This window comes from Somniosus microcephalus, chromosome 8 (assembly GCF_052327205.1).
Source record: "Somniosus microcephalus isolate GS21.2 chromosome 8, FLI_Smic_1.0, whole genome shotgun sequence".
NCBI lineage: Eukaryota > Metazoa > Chordata > Chondrichthyes > Squaliformes > Somniosidae > Somniosus > Somniosus microcephalus.
Window position 1 is genome coordinate 57697149 of NC_140994.1, and position 22650 is coordinate 57719798.

General features: G+C 45.5%; 1 protein-coding gene across 2 annotated transcripts in view; it reads left to right on the plus strand.

The window, feature by feature from the left end:
- Positions 1-22650, plus strand: part of kndc1 (kinase non-catalytic C-lobe domain containing 1) — a 328087-nt gene that overhangs the window by 171474 nt on the left and 133963 nt on the right. For both annotated transcript variants that reach the window (XM_085994745.1, XM_085994746.1), the window contains exons 15-17: positions 1726-1873; positions 14232-14509; positions 16681-17126. In XM_085994745.1, coding sequence (XP_085850871.1) covers positions 1726-1873; positions 14232-14509; positions 16681-17126 — 872 coding nt within the window. The remainder of the gene's footprint in view (positions 1-1725; positions 1874-14231; positions 14510-16680; positions 17127-22650) is intronic.

Here is a 22650-nt window from a genome sequence, read left to right on the forward strand (position 1 = left end):
TTTGCTTTAATTTTGTTAAATTCTAGAGTGACAGCTTTAGCCCCGATTTTAACTCCGCCAGGCCAGCATGTATGGGGCGAGCAGGTAGTTAAAATGACGGTCGGAGGGTTTGTGCTGAATTCCCACCCACCGCCATTTTAACCAGTGACATTTTAGACACGGAGCGCCGCCCACTCCAGGCAGGCGGGGGCCTACTAAATAGGCTGAAGTTGCAGCCTGATGATGTAATTGCCAGTGAAACGCGATTTACAAGTAAAAATCACGGGAGGCCCGTACAGTGCCAAACCCACCAGTGAAACCTGTCAGCAGGCAGCAGAATGGCTACAGTAAGTATTTAAAGCAAATAAAATGCGAGGGTTCCTTGTGGGCTATCTCTGTGGAAATAAAATGCGAGGACTCTTTGGGCCTCTCCAGCCCCGGCCTTCCCTCTCCCTCCCACCACCAGCAGCTCTTTGGAGACTCCTCCTCCCAACACTAATCTTATGCTGGAGACTGTTCCCTTGAGCCTCGGGTGGTGTCAGCCTCCTGCCCAATTCCCTGCTCTCGCCCGCCGGCTCTCAGTCCTGTCGGCTTTCAGCAGGAGGCGGTGCTGACATGTTTATTTAACTGAGACCTTGGAGTTAAAATGGCCTGGGCCTCACGCTCCAGAATCTAGGTGTTGTGGAAAATATCGAGTGCCGTTGACCATGCTGTCCTGATGGCTGTCTTTCATTAGAAATAATCACAGATCGGTGAAAAATATTTAATTGGAAATAATGAATTTGTAAAATTTCATCACTCTAAATATGTGGCTAATTATAATTAAAATTAAGTGCTGTGTTTGTGATAGGTGACACTCTGTAAACAGTAGTGCTGTTTTGAACAGAGTATGATTCATTCTTAATTTCAAAGGCTTTTCAATACGCTTAATGGGTTTTCCAAAAGCATGACTTGCCTACCTATAAAAGTCAGATGAGGCACATGGTAAACGTTTTCAAATGTCATTTTATAAATGCTGTTGAATTAATTTTTGATGCTAAAAGTCTGCAGCAGATATAGAGAGTGGCACATTTGCGTACAATAATTTTTCTGCCTCACGCCGTTGAGTGCATCGTCCAGTCTGCACATGCTATCCATTCGGTTGATGGCTCAGTGCTTGTAATTGCTTCCTGCCTTTGAATGCAGTGTGGTAGAGTACATCATGTTGACCGTCTGGGCAGTACTCTGGCCTCTGGTGAGGCAGATTGCCCTACAGTTGTAGATCCCCCCCTCAATTTTGTTCCATTGAAATCTGCTCCACCAGATTACTACTGCCCAGGTGGTGAAGATGAAAATCTATTCTAGTGTGTCTTTTCTTTCATTGCTGAATTTAATTTTGGTTTATTAAAAATAATTTAATTAATCCTCTGGGCTTTTTAAAACAAAAAACATTTCTAGTTCAGAAATAAATGAAAACTGTTTTGATTGGTGCTGTTCTTGTTTGGAAGGTCTTATTTTGTACAGTAATTATGTAAAGAATGTAGTATTTGAACAGTCAAAATCCATCTGAACTATACATCGTATTATTCATTTGTAAATACTAGAGAATAAATCTCAAAAGTTGGTTTAGCTAATCTCAAATCAGATCTCTTACAAAGAAAACATTATTCAGGATTGGTTACAAGCTACAATATTAATGTTTTTTAGTTAAATGAAATAATATTACATTGTTGTAATTGATTTTAGACTTTTGATTTTTTTTATAAGGTGAGTACATCTTATCCTTGAAAAGTCTTAAATTCAGTACATTCAGTAATGCTATATCGGAGAAGTTTTGTGACCTCTACTGGGATGAGAAACTACTGGAGCAGCTTTATGAGGTAGTTAACGGGAATCCTCCTCATCCTACACCATTGTAAGTATCCATTTATGTCTACAATTCTGCCTTTTTTTTTAAAACTGCACAAATAAATAGCCTAGACGATCCATGAGATTGTGATCCCGGCAGTTATGCACAGACTCGCGCCTGCCACAGGACTCAGCAACTGGCCCCTCCAAAATTCCTGGGGTCAAGTGAAGGAACCTGCAGGAGCAGGCCTTTGGTGGTTTGAAGGCACATCTGCTGTGCCCCCCTCCCCTGCTGGAGACCCCAGAAACACTGTGGTTTTGCAGCCATGGGGGAGGTGTTGGGTTCCCCTCATTCCTCCTTAAGAACAGTGAGCCTTCCTCGAGTGTTACCCTCATCATTTGGCAGTCCAGGATCGAACTTGACCTGAACTGCAGATGGGCCACACTACCACCCCTTTTGGCCAGGAATGCTGGGTGAGACCAGGCTTACCTTCACACTGGACCCGACTGAGGGCCAGGGCTTAGGAACTCGCAACTTAGGGAGTCCTCATATTCCTTTACGCGATGGTTTTATAGGGGTGTGCAGATGCTTTGCTCATTTCCCATCCCAGAATTTTGCACTTAAAGTTTGCAGTGCTCGTGAGGAACTCCCGTTGGAATTATGTTGGGAGTCCACTGGAACGTTTGCACAATTTCCAGGTCATTTTGTGGGCATATATAAATTTAGAGATGCCTTAAGGCTTAATACATGCAAAACCCATTATGAACACGTGGGCTTAGAAATTCAGCTGTGCAGTTCCGATTTTTTGGGCATTAAACATCCTCCTAAGCCTCCAATATGATGGGCAGGAAGTGCACATTTGTTACAAGACAGAAGCGCGCTGCCCGCCATATTGGTAAAGGTCAAAAAGTCTGCGTGCAGTGCCCACGCCTGAAGCAGATGTTAGTCCCTTTGCATGTGCAAATAAGGGGCATAACTTCTGTCTGAGGCCCCCACTGCAAGCTTGGTCTGCCCTGAGGTAGCCAGCATCAGTGTCGGCTGCACTCGGCAAAACCAGGCCTACGTGCGGCTCAACAGGGAAAGTTTTTTAAATATGCTTACCTGAATGTGGATCTGGGAGGAACAAAGGAGCCATGTGGCATCTAAGCAGAGGAGCTCCTAAAAGTACATGGTCCATTGCTGGCATGCCACGATCGCCATCGTGCCTCACTGATCGCAGATGCTCCTTCCCGCCATCAATCACTGAATTTCTAAGCCATTATATCAAAAATCACTCAATATCACAGTTTTTAAAAAGCCCTGTCTAATTTTCATTTAAAATTATTAAATAACATTTTAAAATTGTGAACAAATATGGTCATTACATTATTTTTCAGATGATTTAAATCAGTGATTTATTTAATATTAATTCATTCTGGATGAAATGGCCTTCACTCAGCATACTGAGTGCCTGTTGCCCTTGTACCCTACCTTTTTTTTAATTCATTCATGGGTTGTGGGCGTCGCTGGCAAGGCCAGCAGTTATTGCCCATCCCTAATTGCCCTTAAGAAGGTGGTGGTGAGCCGCCGCCTTAAACCACTGCAGTCCGTATGGTGAAGGTACTCCCACAGTGCGGTTAGGGAGGGAATTCCAGGATTTTGACCCAGCGACGATGAAGGATCAGCGATATACTTCCAAGTCAGGATGGTGTCTGAATTGGAGGGGAACTTGGAGGTGGTGGCGTTCCGATGTGCCTGCTGCCCTTGTCTTTCTAGGTGGTAGAGGTCATGGGTTTGGGAGGTGCTGCCAATGTAGTGAAGACATTTCATCTGGGTAATTGAATTGCCACTGATTCTGAAATTGCTTGTGTAATAATCCTCTCCGCCAAGGTTTTTGTTGTATTTGTACTGAAAATATGTTTGACTAAAACTTCCTTTAGAGGAAAAATAGATATATCGGAACTTGTAGTGGGATGGTATAATATTGCAAAGAAGTAATCGTGCCCTAATGAGGTCATCTTATCAGGCATTCATGGTGCATACATTTCCAAACCTTAAAAGTGTTGCTAATTGGAAATATTTAGCTTTTCAAAAGGAGTTCTTAAAGGATTACTGTCTTCATTATATTACATTTCCTACATTACAACAGTGACTACACTTCAAATGTATTTAATTGGCTGTAAAGCGCTTTGGGACGTCCTGAGGTTTTGAAAGGCGCTACATAAATGCAAGTCTTTCTTTCAAGTCTTTCTTTCATTAACCCTTGGTGTACCAAAGACAAGCAATGGTGGTATCATTTGATGAAATAAAATCACTTTCAAGATTGACCATGTGGCATCTAAGATATAACTATCAGTTTCAGAGCTATTAATGGCAGGGAAAATGACCTTTGAAGCCAGTTTTTAGTCAGTTGGAGGTAATTTTTTTTCAGTATTACTCTGACCTCCAAAGTAGATGATGGGACCTGGGAGATTCATAAAGATAAAGTAAAGTTGTTTAAACTTTAGAGTAATGAGTAAATACCACTCCTGGTACTTATCCTCATACTGCACTCTGGTACATTCACCTTACTACAGGAAACTCTTTTTTATCTGGCACCGACGGAACCGGCGTGGTGCCGGTTGATCAAAAAGTCCGGATTACAGAGAGGTATACTTACTAAGGTACGAGAGCCCAGTACACAGCCACAGATCCAGGCATCCCTATTGCATGGCAACAGGTGCAGGAACCCCGGTTACACGGCCACAGATCCAAGCATCCCTGTTGCATGGCAACAGGTGCAGGAACCCTGGTTACACGGCCACAGATCCAGGCATCCCTGTTGCATGGCAACAGGTGCAGGAACCCTGGTTACACGGCCACAGATCCAGGCGTCCCTGTTGTATGGCAACAGGTGCAGGAACCCTAGTTACACAGCCACAGATCCAGGCGTCCCTGTTGTATGGCAACAGGTGCAGGAACCCCGGTTACATGGCCACAGATCCAGGCGTCCCTGTTGTATGGCAACAGGTGTAGGAACCCTGGTTACACGGCCACAGATCCAGGTGTCCCTGTTGTATGGCAACAGGTGCAGGAACCTCGGTTACACGGCCACAGATCCAGGCGTCCCTGTTGTATGGCAACAGGTGCAGGAACCCTGGTTACACGGCCACAGATCCAGGCATCCCTGTTGTATGGCAACAGGTGCAGGAACCCCGGTTACATGGCCACAGATCCAGGCGTCCCTGTTGTATGGCAACAGGTGCAGGAACCCCGGTTACATGGCCACAGATCCAGGCGTCCCTGTTGTATGGCAACAGGTGCAGGAACCCCGGTTACATGGCCACAGATCCAGGCGTCCCTGTTGTATGGCAACAGGTGCAGGAACCCTGGTTACACGGCCACAGATCCAGGCGTCCCTGTTGTATGGCAACAGGTGCAGGAACCCCGGTTACACGGCCACTAATATGAAGTAAAACTTACCTGAACCTACTCCTGAATTTTGCCGGTTAAGAGAGATTTCCGGTTATTTAGGTGCCGGTAAAAAGAGAGTTTCCTGTATCACTTTCCGCTCCTCAAAAGCTACGTCTTCAGTCTTGCTTTCTGCCACCCCTGCTAATCCTTCTTCCTCATTTCTTGGTCTCCAGTTATTTTTTTGCCTTTTGTGAAGCACCTTGGGCATTTTAATTACATTAATGGTGCTCTATGAGTGTAAGTTGTTTTAATGTGATGGCAGATAGACAGGCAATTTGATAAATGCATCTGAAAGTTCATTTCCAGGTTAATTTTGGCAATCCTAAAAATTCGTAGTCCATGGGCAGCACATCTAGCACATATACACATTTCTACAGAATTTTTAAACGAACATCAGTTTAGTGTTCATGCAATTGTGTATTCAAAAATGCAGCAGCATCCAGTTTAGTTGCTATGAGAACACAAATGTATCCTAGGCAACCTGGGTTAGATAAATTGTAAATGAGAAACAGAGTACAGGTACACCAATTTGTGTAGCTTTCTGAAGAAAGCATTTAATTATTTGTTTAATGTTAATATGGCAATGTATCTGATCAATTTTGCATTTTTAATATTATTTAGGAACCAATTCTTCATTTAACTGAACAGGATTATTTAAATATAGGTTTCTAAGTTAACATTATGGACCACATCTATTTATACACAGATCTGCATGTGGTTGTTACATAGTTTGAAAGATTTTTATTGTAAGATGATGAAAAGATTTCATTAAAATGTAACAAGTCAAATAGAGGTCTGTAATCTTAAAATTGTATGATCTCTACTGTATGAATGCCGTCGTTATTTTCTGTAAATACATAAAAAGCTTTCCCCTAGAATTTCAAAATCAAATTCAGCAGCAGGACAATTGTTGAACATTTTAAACATTTCTATGTTACATAATATAAAAACATGATATATTGGAAAGCAATAGCCCTAATCAGACTACAGATTTAAACTCATAAACAAATCTCTGTCCCTAAACAGTAGTTGAAACTGGGTGAGATGACACCAAAGCTGTTACCTGACCATAGGTTTTAATACGATTGAGAGTGAAATTACTTTGGGGAAAATACTTTTGATAAACAGAAATGTTGGACAGAACAATGATGGATTAAATTTATGCAGATGAGTGTAAGTACTGCATATAGAAAGGAAAAATTGATGGCACAGGATACAGATCAGCCATGATCTCATTGAATAGCGGAACAAGCTTGAGAGTCTGAATGGCCTATTCCCATTCCTATGTTCACACTACTCTGTGAATGGTGTTGAAATAGCTAAGGATGAAGTTGGAAGAGATCTAGGAGTCTTAGTAGACTTGATGCTCAACATAAGACGTAGGAGCAGGAGCAGGTCATTTGGCCCCTCGAGCCTGCTCCGCCATTCAATAAGATCATGGCTGATCTGATCTTGGCCTCAACTTCACTTTCATGCCCGCTCCCCATAACCCTTGACTCCCTTATCGTTCAAAAATCTGCCTATCTCCACCTTAAATATATTCAGTGACCCAGCCTCCACAGCTCTCTGGTAAAGAGAATTTCAAAGATTCAAGACCCTCTGAGAGAAGAAATTCCTCCTCATTTCCGATTTAAAAGGGTGCCCCCTTATTCTGAAATTATGCCCCCTAGTTCTAGATTCCCCCACGAGGAAAACACCCTCTCTGCATCTACCCAGTCAAGCCCCTTCAAAATCTTATATGTTTCAATAAGATCCCCTCTCATTCTTCTAAACTCCAATGAGTATAGGTCCAACCTGCTCAACCTTTCTTCATAAGACAACCCCTTCATCTCCGGAATCAAGCTCGTGAACCTTCTCTGAACTGCCTCCAATGCAAGTATATCCTTCCTTAAGTAAGGAGGCCAAAACTGTATGCAGTACTCCAGGTGTGGTCTCACCAACACCCTGTACAGTTGTAACAGGATTTCCCTAGTTTTATACTCCATTCCCTTTGCAATAAAGGTCAACACTCCATTTGCCTTCCTAATTACTAACTCTACCTACATGCTAACTTTTTGTGATTCATGTACAAAGACCCCCAGATCCCTCTGTACCTCAGCATTTTGTAATCTCTCCCCATTTAAATAATTATTTGCTTTTTTATTTTTCCTACCAAAGTGGATAACCTCGCATTTTCCCACATTAAACTCCATCTGCCAGATGCTTGCCCACTCACTTAGCCTATCTATATCCCTTTGGAGATTCTTTGCGTCCTCCACACAATTTGCTTTCCCACCTATCTTTGTATCATCAGCAAATTTGGCTACATTACACTCAGTCCCTTCATCCAAGTCATTAATATAGATTGTAAATAGTTGAGACCCCAGCACTGATCCCTGTGGCACCCCACTAGTTATAGTTTGCCAACCTGAAAATGACCCATTTATCCTGATTCTCTGTTTTCTATTAGTTAGCCAATCCTCTATCCATGGTAATATATTACCCCCAACCCCATGATCTCTTATCTTGTGTAGTAACCTTTTATGTGGCACCTTATCAAATGGTTTCTGGAAATCCAAATACACGACATGTACTGGTTCCCCTTTATCCACCCTGCTCGTTACATCCTCAAAGAACTCCAGCAAATTTGTCAAACATGATTTCCTCAACTTGTCCAACCAATGCAAAGCAGTAATCAACAAAGCCAATAGAACTATATAGCCAAAAGAATAAAGTATAAATCATAGGACGTTGTCATCAAACTGTGTCCATTTGCATACACATTTTGGCTATCCATCTGGACCTGAGCCAATTAATTCTGTCTCCCTTTTTTATTTCTCTTGGCCCATCTCAGATCCTTCTCTCATGTCTCCTCCCCTTCCTGTCGTCCATTCATGCTACTTTTAATTTCTCCTCTCTGCTTTCCTGCTCTGCTGCTGCCATTCCAGGCTTGAATCCCCTTTGCGCCTTCCCTCTGTGCCTTTCTTGGTATTCTCCGAAGGGCCCATCAAAGCACCTGTCACTGCCTCCTTATAAGCAGCAACCCCAACTGCCCCATCCTCTTCTCTCGAAAACATTCCCATCCACCGGCCAACCTGCTTCCCATCACAGTTACCCACACACCACTACCCCCTTGGACTCTGCCAGTGGATCACTCACCGCCTCCTGCACATTTCCCGCCAGATTGTCTATTCACTCATGAACAAGGCCCTTGCCATCCATGACCTTCTTGTTGATGACTGCATTGACATCCTGGCATTGGCTGAAACTTGCCTAACACGTGCCGACACCTTCCCCCTTACCTTCCCGCCTAGCTATGCTTTCCACCACCTGACTGTCCAAACCACTGTGTGTCTTTTATCACCTAGTAACATCTTGATCTCTCCCCTTACTCTTGTGGCACCTTCTCCTTTGAGCACTTCACCTTGTTCTACCCATCTCACCTCCTTTAAGATTCCCCCCAACCTCACCCTGGGATATCCTTACTCCTTTCCACCCTCAGCCTCTGTGCTGAATGACATCTCATCTTCGGTGATTTCAATCTCCATCTCAGCTTCCCTTGCCCACTCCTCTCAATTCACTGCCCTCCTGTCCTCCCTAAATCTCTCCCTCCATATAAAGGCCTAGAAATTGGGTTTTGGTCTTGCCAGGGCTGTAGCGCCAGAAAGTTTGCGCCAGCGGTAATGCGGCAGCGCGCGACGAAAATTCGGGTGCGCCGGGCCCAGACAGCGGCGGGCGCTAAAACCCTCCTTTAGCGCCTCAAAACGGGCGTGAACTTGGGTTTCCCGGCGCTAATCCCCCACTGCGGCACCCGATGCGGTGCGGCAGGCGGGGGAACTGCAGGCCTCCTCCTCCTGTTAAGGAGGAGCTGCCTGCAGCCGACAACTGTCCGGCGGATTGACCCGACATCTGAGCCCGGCACCTCGGGGAAGTGCCGGGCTCGCATCAGACACTGATCAGGGCCGCGGGGGGGGAATGCAGGAGTCCGGGAAGGGAGGTGCGGGCAGGCGGCCGCCGGGAACGCGGCCGGCCGCCGCTCCACCTTTATGCGCCGGCGCACACTGGGGGAAGACTCTGTTGCCAGAGTCTTAGTTGCGCCTGCCACGGGCGAGGCGGGCGCAACTGAATTTCGGCTTGGGGCCGGGTTACCACGGCAACCGGGACGCTGCGCACACCGATGACGTCATCGGTGCCGGCGCAGCGCTACCGGTGCAACGCCGATTTAGGGCCCCAGGGAATTTCTCAACTGGCCATAACTCCGGCGCTAGGCCCTCTAGCGCCTCAAATGCGACGCTAAGCCTACCGAATTTCTAGGCCAAACTCTCCTAACCATATTCATGGCCACCCGCTTGATCATGTCATCACCTGTGGCCTCTTTACTTCCATGGAAGGCCATCTCGAACCAGTTCCTTCATCCCTCACCACCTACATCACCCTACTCCTTTCCAACCTAACTTTCTCTGCGTCCACCCTTGGAAAATACACTCTGAGAGAATGACAAAAGAAAGACAATGGGTGTGAAATTAGCCTTCAGCGGTTGTGCAAAACAGGTGATAACTAATCAGCAGTCCGTTTTATACCGTGCCAGAAATCTGGTGGTGTCTAAAACAGGGTGCCGATTCGCCAACACCCATCTCTTTACTCTCCTCATCTTCCACCTGCTCCTCCTCCTCCTCTGAAGAGGCTGTGCACTCTGTGCCTTGCTCCTCCTGCAGCTCCAATCCTTGTTGTGCAGCAAACGTCAAAGATTCTGGAGACCCTGGCTGTTGCGCATTGAAGGGCTCCTCCAGATTTGTCAAGGCATCTGAAGCGCATCTTCAGCATGCCTATTGTTTGCTCTATGATACATCTAGTGGACATGTGGCTCTCATTATAACGCGCCTCGGCTTCAGTACTTGGCATCCTCAAGGGTGTCATGAGCCACGTCTTCAGTGGATAGCCCTTGTCTCCAAACAGCCAGCTGGTGCGAAGAGCTGAGGGAGGGTGGACTGATGCAGAAAGTAAGAGTCATGATAGCTGCCAGGGAATCTGGCGCACACATGCATAATCATCTTTTTATGGTTGCAGATAAGTTGCACATTGAGGGAGTGGAAGCCCTTGCGGTTCACAAACACTCCTGGGTGATGATGGGGTGCCCTGATGGGCACATATGTGCAGTCGATGACGCCCTGCATCCATGGGAAGTCATCCAGAGCTGCAAAGCCAAGCACCCTCAGTACCACTAGCTTCATCAGTGACAAAGTTGATATAATTGGCTGACTTGTCAAATAGGGCATCGGTCACTTGGGTGATGCATCTGTGGGTGGCCGACTGCGAGATCCAGCAAATGTCTGCTGCATATCCATGGAAGGAGCCTGAAGCGAAGAAGTTGAGAGCAGTGGTGACTTTGAGGCATGTCCACCAGCTCCTCTGGGCAGCAGGTCATGCTCCAGCAAATGTCTGCGATGACCTGGCATGATAGCCTGAGCCGCCTGAAGCACTGCAGTCATTTTGAGGAAGCTCATCCTCTGCCTGTACACCCTGTGTTGGAGGTATCGCCTCTGGCATGGTGCAGCCCTGTGGTGCCCCCCTCTCTCCTGGGGAGCATCAAGTCGTTAAGGAGAAGACTGCTGGTGTGGTTCCTGCTGCTGCTGGTGTTGGTGGTGGGGCTCATCTTGGTCCGATTCTAAGGACCAAGGTGAGACAATATAAGTGGCACCCATGCTAATGTAGTAGATGGCAGCTAAAGTGTAGATCAGAGGGCCAATCCCTCAGTGTTGTGATACTGAGTAGCAATGTGGTAAGAGTGGCTTCCGAGGTTGCAGAAATGATCTGCAAACTGCTGACACCCAAATCTGTGGACAAAATGGAGTGAGCAAGAGCCTTTCCACGAGGCAAGTAATGAGGTGTAATGTTGCAGTATTTATGTGCTTTTCCCAGCTCTCAATGAATAAACTCGCCAATGACCACAGGCACGGTACCTGAGCTCCATGAATCCCGTGCTCCTGCAGTAAAAGTCAATATCTGGCAGTAAAAACATTCTTAAGGGGGTCTCAACAAGCATTTAATGACTTCAATGAGGATGCCCGCCTCTGCCGATCGGGTCCATGTCACGCCTTCAAAGTTGCCCGCGTTAAATGCGCGAGGCAGTGGGATGACAGCGGGTTTCCGACACACTCGCTATTTCCGGGATTTTTACTGCCGACCCACCCCCAAACCTGCACGCTCGGCAACGGGAAAATTCCGGCCTAGGTGTCACACATTTAGTCACACTGTTTAACATTTTCTCTTATATTTATGCTTTTAATGTACTTTAGTTTGATACCTTGGCTATCTACAGATTTACCTGAAAAATATGCTCTGGAGATTTCCTCAGGACTTCTCCCGCTTCACTGCCATAAGTTTGGCGGAAGCCCCGTTTTTCATGCTAAAAGGGTTTCTGCCAAAGTTATGGCGGCGAAGGGGCAGAAGCCCCGAGGAAATTTCCAATAATAGCCTATTATTGGACTTGAAATTGTTGAAGAGTCGAGGATGATTATTTTGTGACCGTTAAGTAATTTTGAATTTATACTTAAGGACTATGTTTACTGAATGCCGTATTCTTGGAGGTTCTCCTATTCATCGGATGAAGTAATACAATTAATCCCAATTATTCACTTTGTGCCATCACTTTCTTATATTAAAAAAATTAAATCCCAGGTTTTACATTTTGTTAATGATAAACACTCATTTTATGTGATATTCATGTCTTGATTACAGTATTGCAGAAACTCTGAAATGCTAACACCCACCTTTCCCCTTAGTGTCTCCCCCAAACCTTTCTCCCTAGCCCCTCCCTCCCCTCCCCCCGCCCCCCCCCCCAACCCCAACACCTCCACATCTCATTTTAGATCTCAGATACCCATATTTACTCATTCTGAACAGAATATGTGCCCTGACTGGTGGAATCGTCCATAGTTTATCCTCCCAGAACTTCACATAATTGTTTCTTGATTGACGTGAACAGGATTGTGTAGTAGAATCTTAAACTAGTTATTCAAACATTGACATTTTTTATTAGAGCTTTTTGAAGATTCTCAACTTTAGGATGTAGATCTCTGGATGGATGTTCTCCATCTATTTTCTTTTTAATAGTAAGTACTCAGCAGAGATTTAAAAATAAACTATTATTAAAAAACACTCAGGGAGCGATTTTTGCCAGCCCTGGGGAGGCGGGTATGGAGGCGGAGCTGCTGGGAAAATGGCAGAATTTGGGGGCGGGTGCCCAACCCGCCCCCAACCCGCCTCCATATCATCTTCCTAGGAGGCGGGTGGCCATCCCGCGCCGGGTCCCGTCTCCTTGGCGGCGGGAAGGGATTAAAGCCTATTAACTGCCTTTTAACAGGTAGTTAATAGGCAGAAAATAGGATTATCCGCTTTTTGCCCTCACCAGTGCGGGCTTCCCGAAGGCTCCAAAACACGCCAGTAGCTCAGCAAGGCGAGTAGTGGGTATGCGGGGTTATGGGGGGGGGTGCAAAAGTGTGGTGTGAAGATAAGTGATGGGTGCAAGAGTGTAGAGGTGAGTATCTGTGGTAAATGCAAAGTGTTTTTAAAAGTGTACTTACCTTTGTTTCTTCCTGCAGGCTTCAGTCGGTGTGTATGCGGAGAGTCTCACACCTCTGTGTTGCAGATGAGAGATGGCCGTTGTGTTCTCAGATGCAACAACCATCTCATTTCTGTAAAAGAAAGAAATGTAGTCTTGAATGCAAGACCTCATCAAACTACAGAGAATGTCACTGTTTGACAGCTTCACAGAGCTGTCAAACGATGACAGTTTTTGACAGATGAAACGTCATACGTTGACATTCTCTGCAACCGGCTTTCCCTTAATTGGCCCCAGCGGGCTTAACAAGGTCAATCAAGGGAAAATCACGTGGGTTGGCCAGAAGTTTTTGGAGACAGGACTGAAACCTGACAAGTGGGAGTCCCGCCTCCAAAAGCTCCCCATTGAGAAAATCACCCCCCACCCCCCGTTTGTAAATAGATTGATCACATTGATGTTTGTGTTATTATTCTTACTATTTACACTGATGATCCACTAACCAACATCATTAAAAAAAATGATCAGGTCATTTATTTCATTGCTGTTTGTGGATGCTTGCTGTGCGCAAATTGGCTGCTGTGTTTCCTACAACAACAACAACAACAACTTGCATTTATACAGCGCTTTTAATGTAGTAAAACGACCCAAGGCTCGTCACAGGAGCATAATCAAACAAAATTTGACACCGAGGCACATAAGAAGATAGTAGGGCAGATGACTCAAAGCTTGGTCAAAGAGATCGGTTTTAAGGAGCATCTTAAAGGAGGAAAGTGAGGGAGAGAGGCGAAGAGGTTTAGGGAGGGAATTCCAGAGCTTAGGGTCTTTGCAGCTGAAGGCATGACCGCCAGTGGTGGAGCAATTAAAATCGGGGATCCTCAAGAGACCAGAATTGAGGGGCGCAGAGATCTCAGAGGATTGTAGGGCTGGAGGAGATTACAGAGATAGGGAGGGGTGAGGCCATGGAGGGATTTAAAAACAAGGATGAGAATTTTGAAATCAGGGCGCTGCTTCACCGGGAGCCAGTGTATGTCAGCGCGCACAGGGGTAATGGGTGAACAGGACTTGGTGCGAATTAAGACACGGGCAGCAGAGTTTTGGATGACCTCAAATATACGGAGGGTAGGATGTGGGAGGCCGACCAGGAGTGTGTTGGAATAACTAAGTCTAGCAGTAACAAAGACATGAATGAGGCTTTCAGCAGCAGATGAGCTGAGGCGGGGCGGAGTCAGGCGATATTATGGAGGTGGAAATAGACGGCCTTAGTGGTGGCGCGGATATGTGGTTGGAATCTCATACACACACATATATGCTTTGACATTTACACTAAATGGTGCAAGAGTTGTGAAACTGAAATACTGAGGTATTACCAGAGTTGTCATCTTTACTATTTCCAGTCAAATTTTAATTTGTAGTTTTTTGCTGCTATCAAACTAACTATTATTTATGTCTCAGCTCAAAAGCCAAAGCGAGGTCAAAGGCCACAGCAAGGCCAAACCCAGATTATCTTAACCTGGTACTACAAAATGCCACGCAGGCAAAGAAAACAGTTCCTCTGCATGGGAATCAAAGAAGTGGTAAAGGCACTTGGGATAAAGCAATACTTGAATCTGAAGAGAAAGCAATTGATATAGAAGCCAGAGAAATCTCCAGACAACCTCAATTATCATCAGCAACATCACCAGAATACACTATTTTGAGTGTGAACTACCTTTCTGACAATCTGTATTCAGGTATTATGCAACATCCAATTGAGCTAATTTACAGATTTAAAATTTGTATGGATCAGTGTCTCTGCCTTTTGTGAAAGTAATTTGGGAATAATAAATGTTTCAGAAAAATGAGCAATAACAACCGTTTGCCCCCCGCCCCCTTATGTGCACAGTTCACACAATTACAAGCACAAACTGCTGCACTGTGTGTACCTGCGCAGCACGTTCATTTAACCTCTAGTTACTGAGAAATAATTAATTACTTCAACAATCTCTAAATCAGGATGCCACTTCGCCAGTAGATGCAGGTTGTTCCATCTTAAATATTATGATAGTTTATGAAGAATAGTGAATACGCGCAGATGGGTCTTTTATCTGTGCAGTCGTCCAGGTCCAGGACTTTATTTGCAAACATCATACCATGTGGAGCACTCGGCGGAGGTAAAATTCAGCCTTGGCGGGCTGCGAAACGAGGGGGGGAGGGGCGGGGAGGTAGTGGATCGGCCGCCCGTCATACACCCTGCCCGATCTTCCTTTCCACAATGGAAAGGGTGGTGCAAGCAGATTCAATTGTAACTTTCAAAAGGGAATTGAATGTATACTTGAAAAGGAAAAATTAGCAGGGCTGTAGGGAAAGAGCAGGGGAACGGGACTCATTGGATAGCTCTTTCAAAGAGCTGGCACAGGCACGATGGGCCAAATGGCCTCCTTCTCTGCTGTATGATTATCTTCTATAATTCATAGTTTGCCAGATTCGTGACAAGCTTAAAATGTATTCCCTACCTTCTGGAATGTCTGTCTGTGGCCCTCTATTGGGTGAAATATGCATGCTTTGGCACACGTGCAAAGGGAGATGTGGCACATCTGATGAGGTGGATTTCTTTTTACAAATATCACAGATGAGTGCCATTAAGGGAGCTGGTCAGCCCACCTGGGCTAGGAGCTCACTCTATCCGAGTTGCCTTGTTTCACATTTGTAACAGAGCCTGGATATCGTGCTTGGCTGTAACGCCTACAGAAGTGTAGGCATATTTGTGCGCCTGCCTCAAGGATGTGCTCCTGACCTTGGCCGATTTTCCGGCCTGAAGGTCATTGATATCATTCTGGCAGGCCACCTGCCCCTGTCGGGGAATCCACATGGTGAGGGATTGGAGATTAGCTGCGCCAGAACTCGGAGGCCTGTTGCACCATAATGTGGCTGGCAGCCTCGATGGTCCCTGTTTAAATGGGGGGAAAAATTTAATTAAAAAAAGCACTATGTATTCAATTGCTCTTTTATTGACTGCATAGGCTTTTTGACCCTTTACATTTTAAAGGTCCGTTCTACTGCCCATCACAATGCTAGGTACCAGGGTCAACAGGCACCCTTTGTATCCAGTGTTGCTGTGAGAGAAAATACACTAGATGGCACACCTCCATCAGTTGCTTAACATTTTAATACATCAGCCGCTCCTGGCATAACTCCAGGGGAATATCTAGACTTATAACAGGCAGCTAATTTTGATCAACTCTTATTTTGATTGACAGCTTTATTTTATTGTGAAATATACTTCTGATGTTCCTTTGGGAGTAAAATTCTACTTCAGTGGGGGCACAAAATGGCGCTAGTGATTGGCCACCTGTTACACACCCCACCCAATTCTCCTTTCCATTGGAACCCCGTCCCCACAACTACCAAAGTGCCAGCAGACAGTCAAGAGCGGCCTCATTTTCCTCAGGTTGACAGCACCATGTTCATGAGGCCCAGGCGGACGGGAAATTAACTCCCGCTGGAAGCCTGCTGCGAGTTCAAACCCACCCCCTTGATTTTCCAACCAATGCTCACTGTGAATGCCGCTCCTTGCTGGGAGGACCTGATGGGGGAAACTGCTCTATTATCTATTCTTCTGTTATCCTTGAAAGTATAATTGACAACACGTAGGATAAAAAATAGCGTTTATTGAATCTATACAGTATTCAAAGCTGAGCTATGTAATAAACTAAGTAAGACAAATGCTGGTAGGGATTTGACGTGTATCTCAGCTGGTGCTGGTTGTCCTGGTAACTGACATTTAAATCAAACTTGAAGTACTCTGTCTCTTATAGAGCACAAGTGGACGGTTATGCTGTTACATACAGTCTAGCTGTCAGTTTATATAAGAGCTGAACAGCATAACCTATGAATGCAAATTACCTTGTTATGTATTATACAGCTGAATGTAAGGAAGACCAGCTACACAGCAATGTTGAAGTGATCCTTAGACAAGGTATTACCAATACAATACCTGGTGAAATTGACTTTAAGAATCCTAAATCAGGTAATTGTGAGGAAGAGGAAAACGTGACAAAACATTTGCATCAGATGGAAAATAACTGGCATTTTACTGGTGAAAGTTGTACTGCACATCAGGATTTAAAGCTTAGCCAGAGCAATGAAGAGAGGAAAGAAAATGCAGGCCATACAACAGAAGTGGCTGAAACCCGAGTTTCTGTACCTCTGTGGCAAACAGAGTCAAACAGAGGGAAAAAGAGATGCAACCCAGGATGGAGCAGTGCATTTTTTGGAATTGAGTGTTTTAACCAGCAAGTGAAGACCTGTGTGAAGCAACTGGGTCAACACAACTCCAATGAAGAAGAGAAGATAGAAGCCAAATTGTTGGTAAGTGCTCTATTAGTCACTGTGCTTCAATGAACTTCAAAAAGAATTTTAAATAGACTGTCTGCCTCTGTTGAATGAATCATGAATTTTGTTTAAAGGAAAACACTCAAAAACACGACATACTTTTGTTCTTGTATTCCTGCTGAATTTATTTTAAGTAAAAACTATTGTAAGTTTTCATTTTGATTCAACTAACCATTTTCATATGTATATTGTTTACACGTATTAGTTTCTAAGGAAATATCTATCATCTAGCAAGAAAATTAATTTTCATAGCCAATATCGAAAAATATATAAAAACTGACAATAACAATAATTAAAAGTTACAAAAGCCATGAAGTTATAATTTTCCTTGCCATATCTTTTGTATTATGCAAACATCACAGCTAAAACCTAATGAAGCACTTAAATTCTTAATGACATTGTGCACTTCCTCGCTTTGAGAGCAAGTAAAAGATTTTTTTTTGAAACAACATTGCAGAGTACTGTACAACTGCAGCAAAATAAGCATTACAAATGCATATGAAACAATGCTTTGAGACCTCTGCGTCTCAAAATACTGACATTGACTGACAGAGGAAAATGACACTATAATGTTTAAATATTTTTCATTATATTCCTTTTGAAAGCTATTTTCTTTGTAGTTCAAAATACATCTTATCTGTGGTAATCTTCATCTAGGGAATCAGTGTGTGCTATAGTAATGTTCTTCATTAATGTTTACAACAACTATGCAAAAAGGAATAATTACTTTTCTTTCCAAAACACATAAAAAATGCATTATTTGTTAGTGCAATGTAAAATGCCACAAAAATTGGCAGCCTAAAATCAGTTTAAGCAGAATACTAGGTATTTATTTCAGTCTCCTTGCAAAATATTCAAAGAACTGTTTGTTAAGCCCATCTTTTTCCTCGTGATGATATCGCAGTAACGTGGGTGTATGTTTGCAAGTAAATGATCAACATTTATCAACAGTTTTTTCATGAAGACAGTGCCCAATTAGTTTTCTAGTGGTGATAATATGAGTGGCAGCAAGATAGCAACATTGAAAATAATCTGAAGCAGTGTCAAATAAAATTTGCATTATTTTTGGAAATACTGAATCCTGGTTGGATAAGATTGTAGCATTTTCCTTTGCATATCTTGAACATCAATTAACTACTCACAGCACCATAGCAAAACTGGGATTTACAATATAAAGGTGCACTGTATCGCAAGATCAAAGTAACATCAATAGTAAAGACTCTGGGTGCCTCATCGCCATGGGAACTGTAGCTGTTGGTGAAATTTATTTTTAGATTATACAATGCGAACATTTTACAAATTAAAACTTTTAAAAAGTTTTAAGAACATAAGAACATAAGAAATAGGAGCAGGAGTAGGCCAATCGGCCCCTCGAGCCTGCTCCGCCATTCAATAAGATCATGGCTGATCTGATCCTAACCGCCAATCCACTATCACAGAACCATCTCCCGAATCTAACAGAATTAGGCACACGAAATAGGAGCAGGATCAGGCTACACGGCCCCTGGGCCCGCTCCGCTACCCACAGGGCCATGTCCGATCCGAACCTAGACTCATGTCCAAATTCCTGCCCGCTCCCCGTAACCCTTAATTCCCTTTACTTCTAGGAAACTGTCTATTTCTGTTTTAAATTTATGTAATGATGTAGCTTCTACAGCTTTTTGGGGCAGCATATTCCATGGACCTACCACCCTCTGAGTGAAGTAGTTCCTCCTCATCTCAGTTTTGAAAGAGCAGCCCCTTATTCTAAGACTATGCCCCCTAGTTCTAGTTTCACCCATCATCGGGAACATCTTCCCCGCATCCACCCGATCCGACCCCTTCACAATCTTATATGTTTCAATAAGATCGCCTCTCATTCTTCTGAACTCCAATGAGTAGAGTCCCAATCTACTCAACCTCTCCTCATATGTCCATCCCCTCATCCCCGGGATTAACCGAGTGAACCTTCTTTGTACTGACTCGAGAGCAAGTATGTCCTTTCTTAAGTATGGACACCAAAACTGTACGCAGTATTCCAGGTGCGGCCTCACCAATACCTTGTACAACTGAAGCAATACCTCCCTATTTTTATATTCTATCCCCCTAGCAATGAGTCATAGAGTCATAGAGTCATAGAGTTATTGATGCGCCATCAATTACTCAAAAGACTGAAGTTAAGCGAGTAACAACCAGGCTTTTATTAACTAAAGAATGAAGGTCTAGTCTCGAGTGGTCGACCCGTCCAGAATACTAAGGGACTGGGAGGTAGTCACTTATATACCTGGAATAGTGGGAGGAGTCAGCCGAGGCATGTCCAGACCTGTACCTAGTGGAATACACATACACATACAGACAGGTATAACAGTGGTTTACCACATTCACCCCTTGTTTAAAAATGAGTCCGGCGGGGTGAAGTGTATTTAAAAGTTCGTGTATTGGAGTCTCTCCGGAGGTCTTGTCTGCCACTGTGATCGACGTGGCGACGGCAGGGGTGGTGCAGCTTCCGGCGTCGCATCCTGTGTAGGCTGGGGCACTGGAGTGTAGTCCTCGTGGGTGACGGTCCAAGGCGAGCCGGCTGCTGGGGTTGGATATCGGGTCGTGGGGGGGGGTGGTAATGGGTAGTGGGGTAGTGGGTTACAGCGGTCCCCGAGGGTGTCGTGGGGGGGGTGGTAATGGGTAGTGGGTTACAGCGGTCCCCGAGGGTGCGAGGTCTCGTATGGAGACTGTGTCCTCCCGCCCGTCTGGGTACGCAATGTAAGCGTACTGGGGGTTGGCGTGGAGGAGGTCGACCCTCTCGACCAGGGGGTCCATTTTATTGGTCCTCACGTGTCTTCTCAGTACGCTTCTCCTTGTTATATGTCAGGTTCAGGAGTTGGGCGGTGCGGAGGAATTTCTCGAGGTTTGCGTCATGGTCCTGCAAGTCATGGCCGCAGATGGTCACATTGTCTAGGTAAGGGAAAGTGGCCTGCAGCGCGTTTTGATCGACCATCCGGTCCATCTCCCTTTGGAAGACGGAGACCCCGTTGGTAACGCCAAAGGGAACCCTAAGGATGTGATAGAGGCGGCCGTTGCCTCAAAAGCAGTATACTGGCGGTCTTTGGGGCGGATGGGGAGCTGGTGGTACACTGATTTCAGGTCAATGGTCGAAAAGACGCGGTACTGCGCGATCTGGTTGACCATGTCAGCTATGCGGGGGAGTGGGTAGGCGTCCAGCAGGGTGTAGCGGTTTATTGTTTGGCTGTAGTCGATGACCAGGCGTTGTTTCTCGCCGGTCTTAACGACCACAACCTGGGCTCGCCAGGGGCTGGAGCTGCCCTCAATAATCCCCTCCTTCAAGAGCCGCTCCACTTCGGTTTTGATGAAAACCCTGTCCCCGGCACTGTATCGCCTGCTCTTTGTGGCGATGGGCTTACAGTCGGAGGTGAGGTTAGCAAACAGCGTCCACGGTGCAGAGGAGTAGGCATCCATGCCCCGGTAGGCTGCGTCCAGTGTTAGTGCGATTTCGGAGGCTTTGTCGAGGGTGAGGTCACTCTGCTCCAGCAGTCGCTGTCGGGTGTAGTTGGACCTGTGGCCCGCTACGAAGGCATCCTGGATCAGTTCCTCCGTGTACTTAGTGGGCGTTACCGCCTTACACCCACAAGCCCGGCCAAGCACGGACAGTGCTTGGAGGTATTCCTCAGTCGATTCCCCAGGTTGTTGCTTGCGACTCCCCAGGAGGTGCCTGGCGTAAACTTCGTTCACGGGGCGCGTGTACTGGGTCTTGAGGAGCTGGAGGGCGGCTGTGTACGAGGTCGCATCCCGGATGACTGAGTACACTCGGTGGTTCACCTTGGAAATCAGGACAGACAGTTTGTTCGCATCCGTTACGACCGCAGTGGAGGCAGTCAGGAATGCCTCGAAGCACATGAGCCAGTGAGCAAACTTGGTGGAAGCGTCCGCTTCCCGACTGTCCAGGTCCAGGCATGCTGGTGTGAGGATCTTCTCCATTATAAAAAATGTAGTTAATAAAATTGATGCGCCATCAATTACTCAAAAGACTGAGGTTAAGCGAGTAACAACCAGGCTTTTATTAACTAAAGAATGAAGGTCTAGTCTCGAGTGGTCGACCCGTCCAGAATACTAAGGGACTGGGAGGTAGTCACTTATATACCTGGAATAGTGGGAGGAGTCAGCCGAGGCATGTCCAGACCTGTACCTAGTGGAATACACATACACATACAGACAGGTATAACAGTGGTTTACCACAGTTATACAGCACGGATAGAGGCCCTTCAGCCCATCGTGTCCGCGCCGGCCATCAAGCCCTGTCTAATCTAATCCCATATTCCAGCATTTGGTCCGTAGCCTTGTATGCTATGGCATTTCAAGTGCTCATCCAAATGCTTCTTGAATGTTGTGAGGGTTCCAGCCTCCACAACCCTTTCAGGCAGTGAGTTCCAGACTCCAGCCACCCTCTGGGTGAAAAAGTTCTTTCTCAAATCCCCTCTAAACCTCCCGCCCTTTACCTTGAATCTATGCCCCCTAGTTATTGACCCTTCTACTAAGGGAAAAAGCTCCTTAGTATCCATCCCATCTATGCCCCTCATAATTTTGTACACCTCAATCATGTCCCCCCTCAGCCTCCTCTGCTCCAAGGAAAACAAACCCAATCTGCCCAGTCTCTCTTCATAGCTGAAGCGCTCCAGCCCTGGTAACATCCTGGTGAATCTCCTCTGCACCCTCTCCAAAGCTATCACATCCTTCCTGTAGTGTGGCGACCAGAACTGCACACAGTATTCCAGCTGTGGCCTAACCAGTGTCTTATACAGCTCCATCATAACCTCCTTGCTCTTATATTCTATGCCTCGGCTAATGAAGGCAAGTATCCCATATGCCTTTTTTTACCACCTTATCCACCTGTTCCGCCGCCTTCAGGGATCTGTGTACTTGCACACCCAGATCCCTCTGACCCTCCGTCTTGCCTAGGATCTTACCATTCATTGTGTATTCCCTTGCCTTGTTTGTCCCCCCAAAGTGCATCACCTCGCACTTTTCCTGGTTAAATTCCATTTGCCACTGTTCCGCCCATCTGACCAACCCATCTATATCGACCTGCAGACTGAGACTACCCTCCTCGCTATTTACCACCCTACCAATTTTTGTATCATCCGCGAACTTACTGATCATACCTTTTACATTCATATCCAAGTCATTAATGTAGACCACAAACAGCAAGGGACCCAGCACCGATCCCTGTGGTACCCCACTGGCCACAGGCTTCCAGTCACAAAAACAACCTTCGACCATCACCTTCTGCCACTAAGCCAGTTTTGTATCCAATGTGCCAAGGCACCCTGGATTCCATGGGCTCTTACCACCTTGACCAGTCTCCTGTGCGGGACTTTATCGAAGGCCTTACTGAAATCCATGTATACCACATCCACTGCGTTACCCTCATCCACACACCTAGTCACCCCCTCAAAAAATTCAATCAAATTAGTCAGACATGATCTTCCCTTGACAAAGCCATGTTGACTAT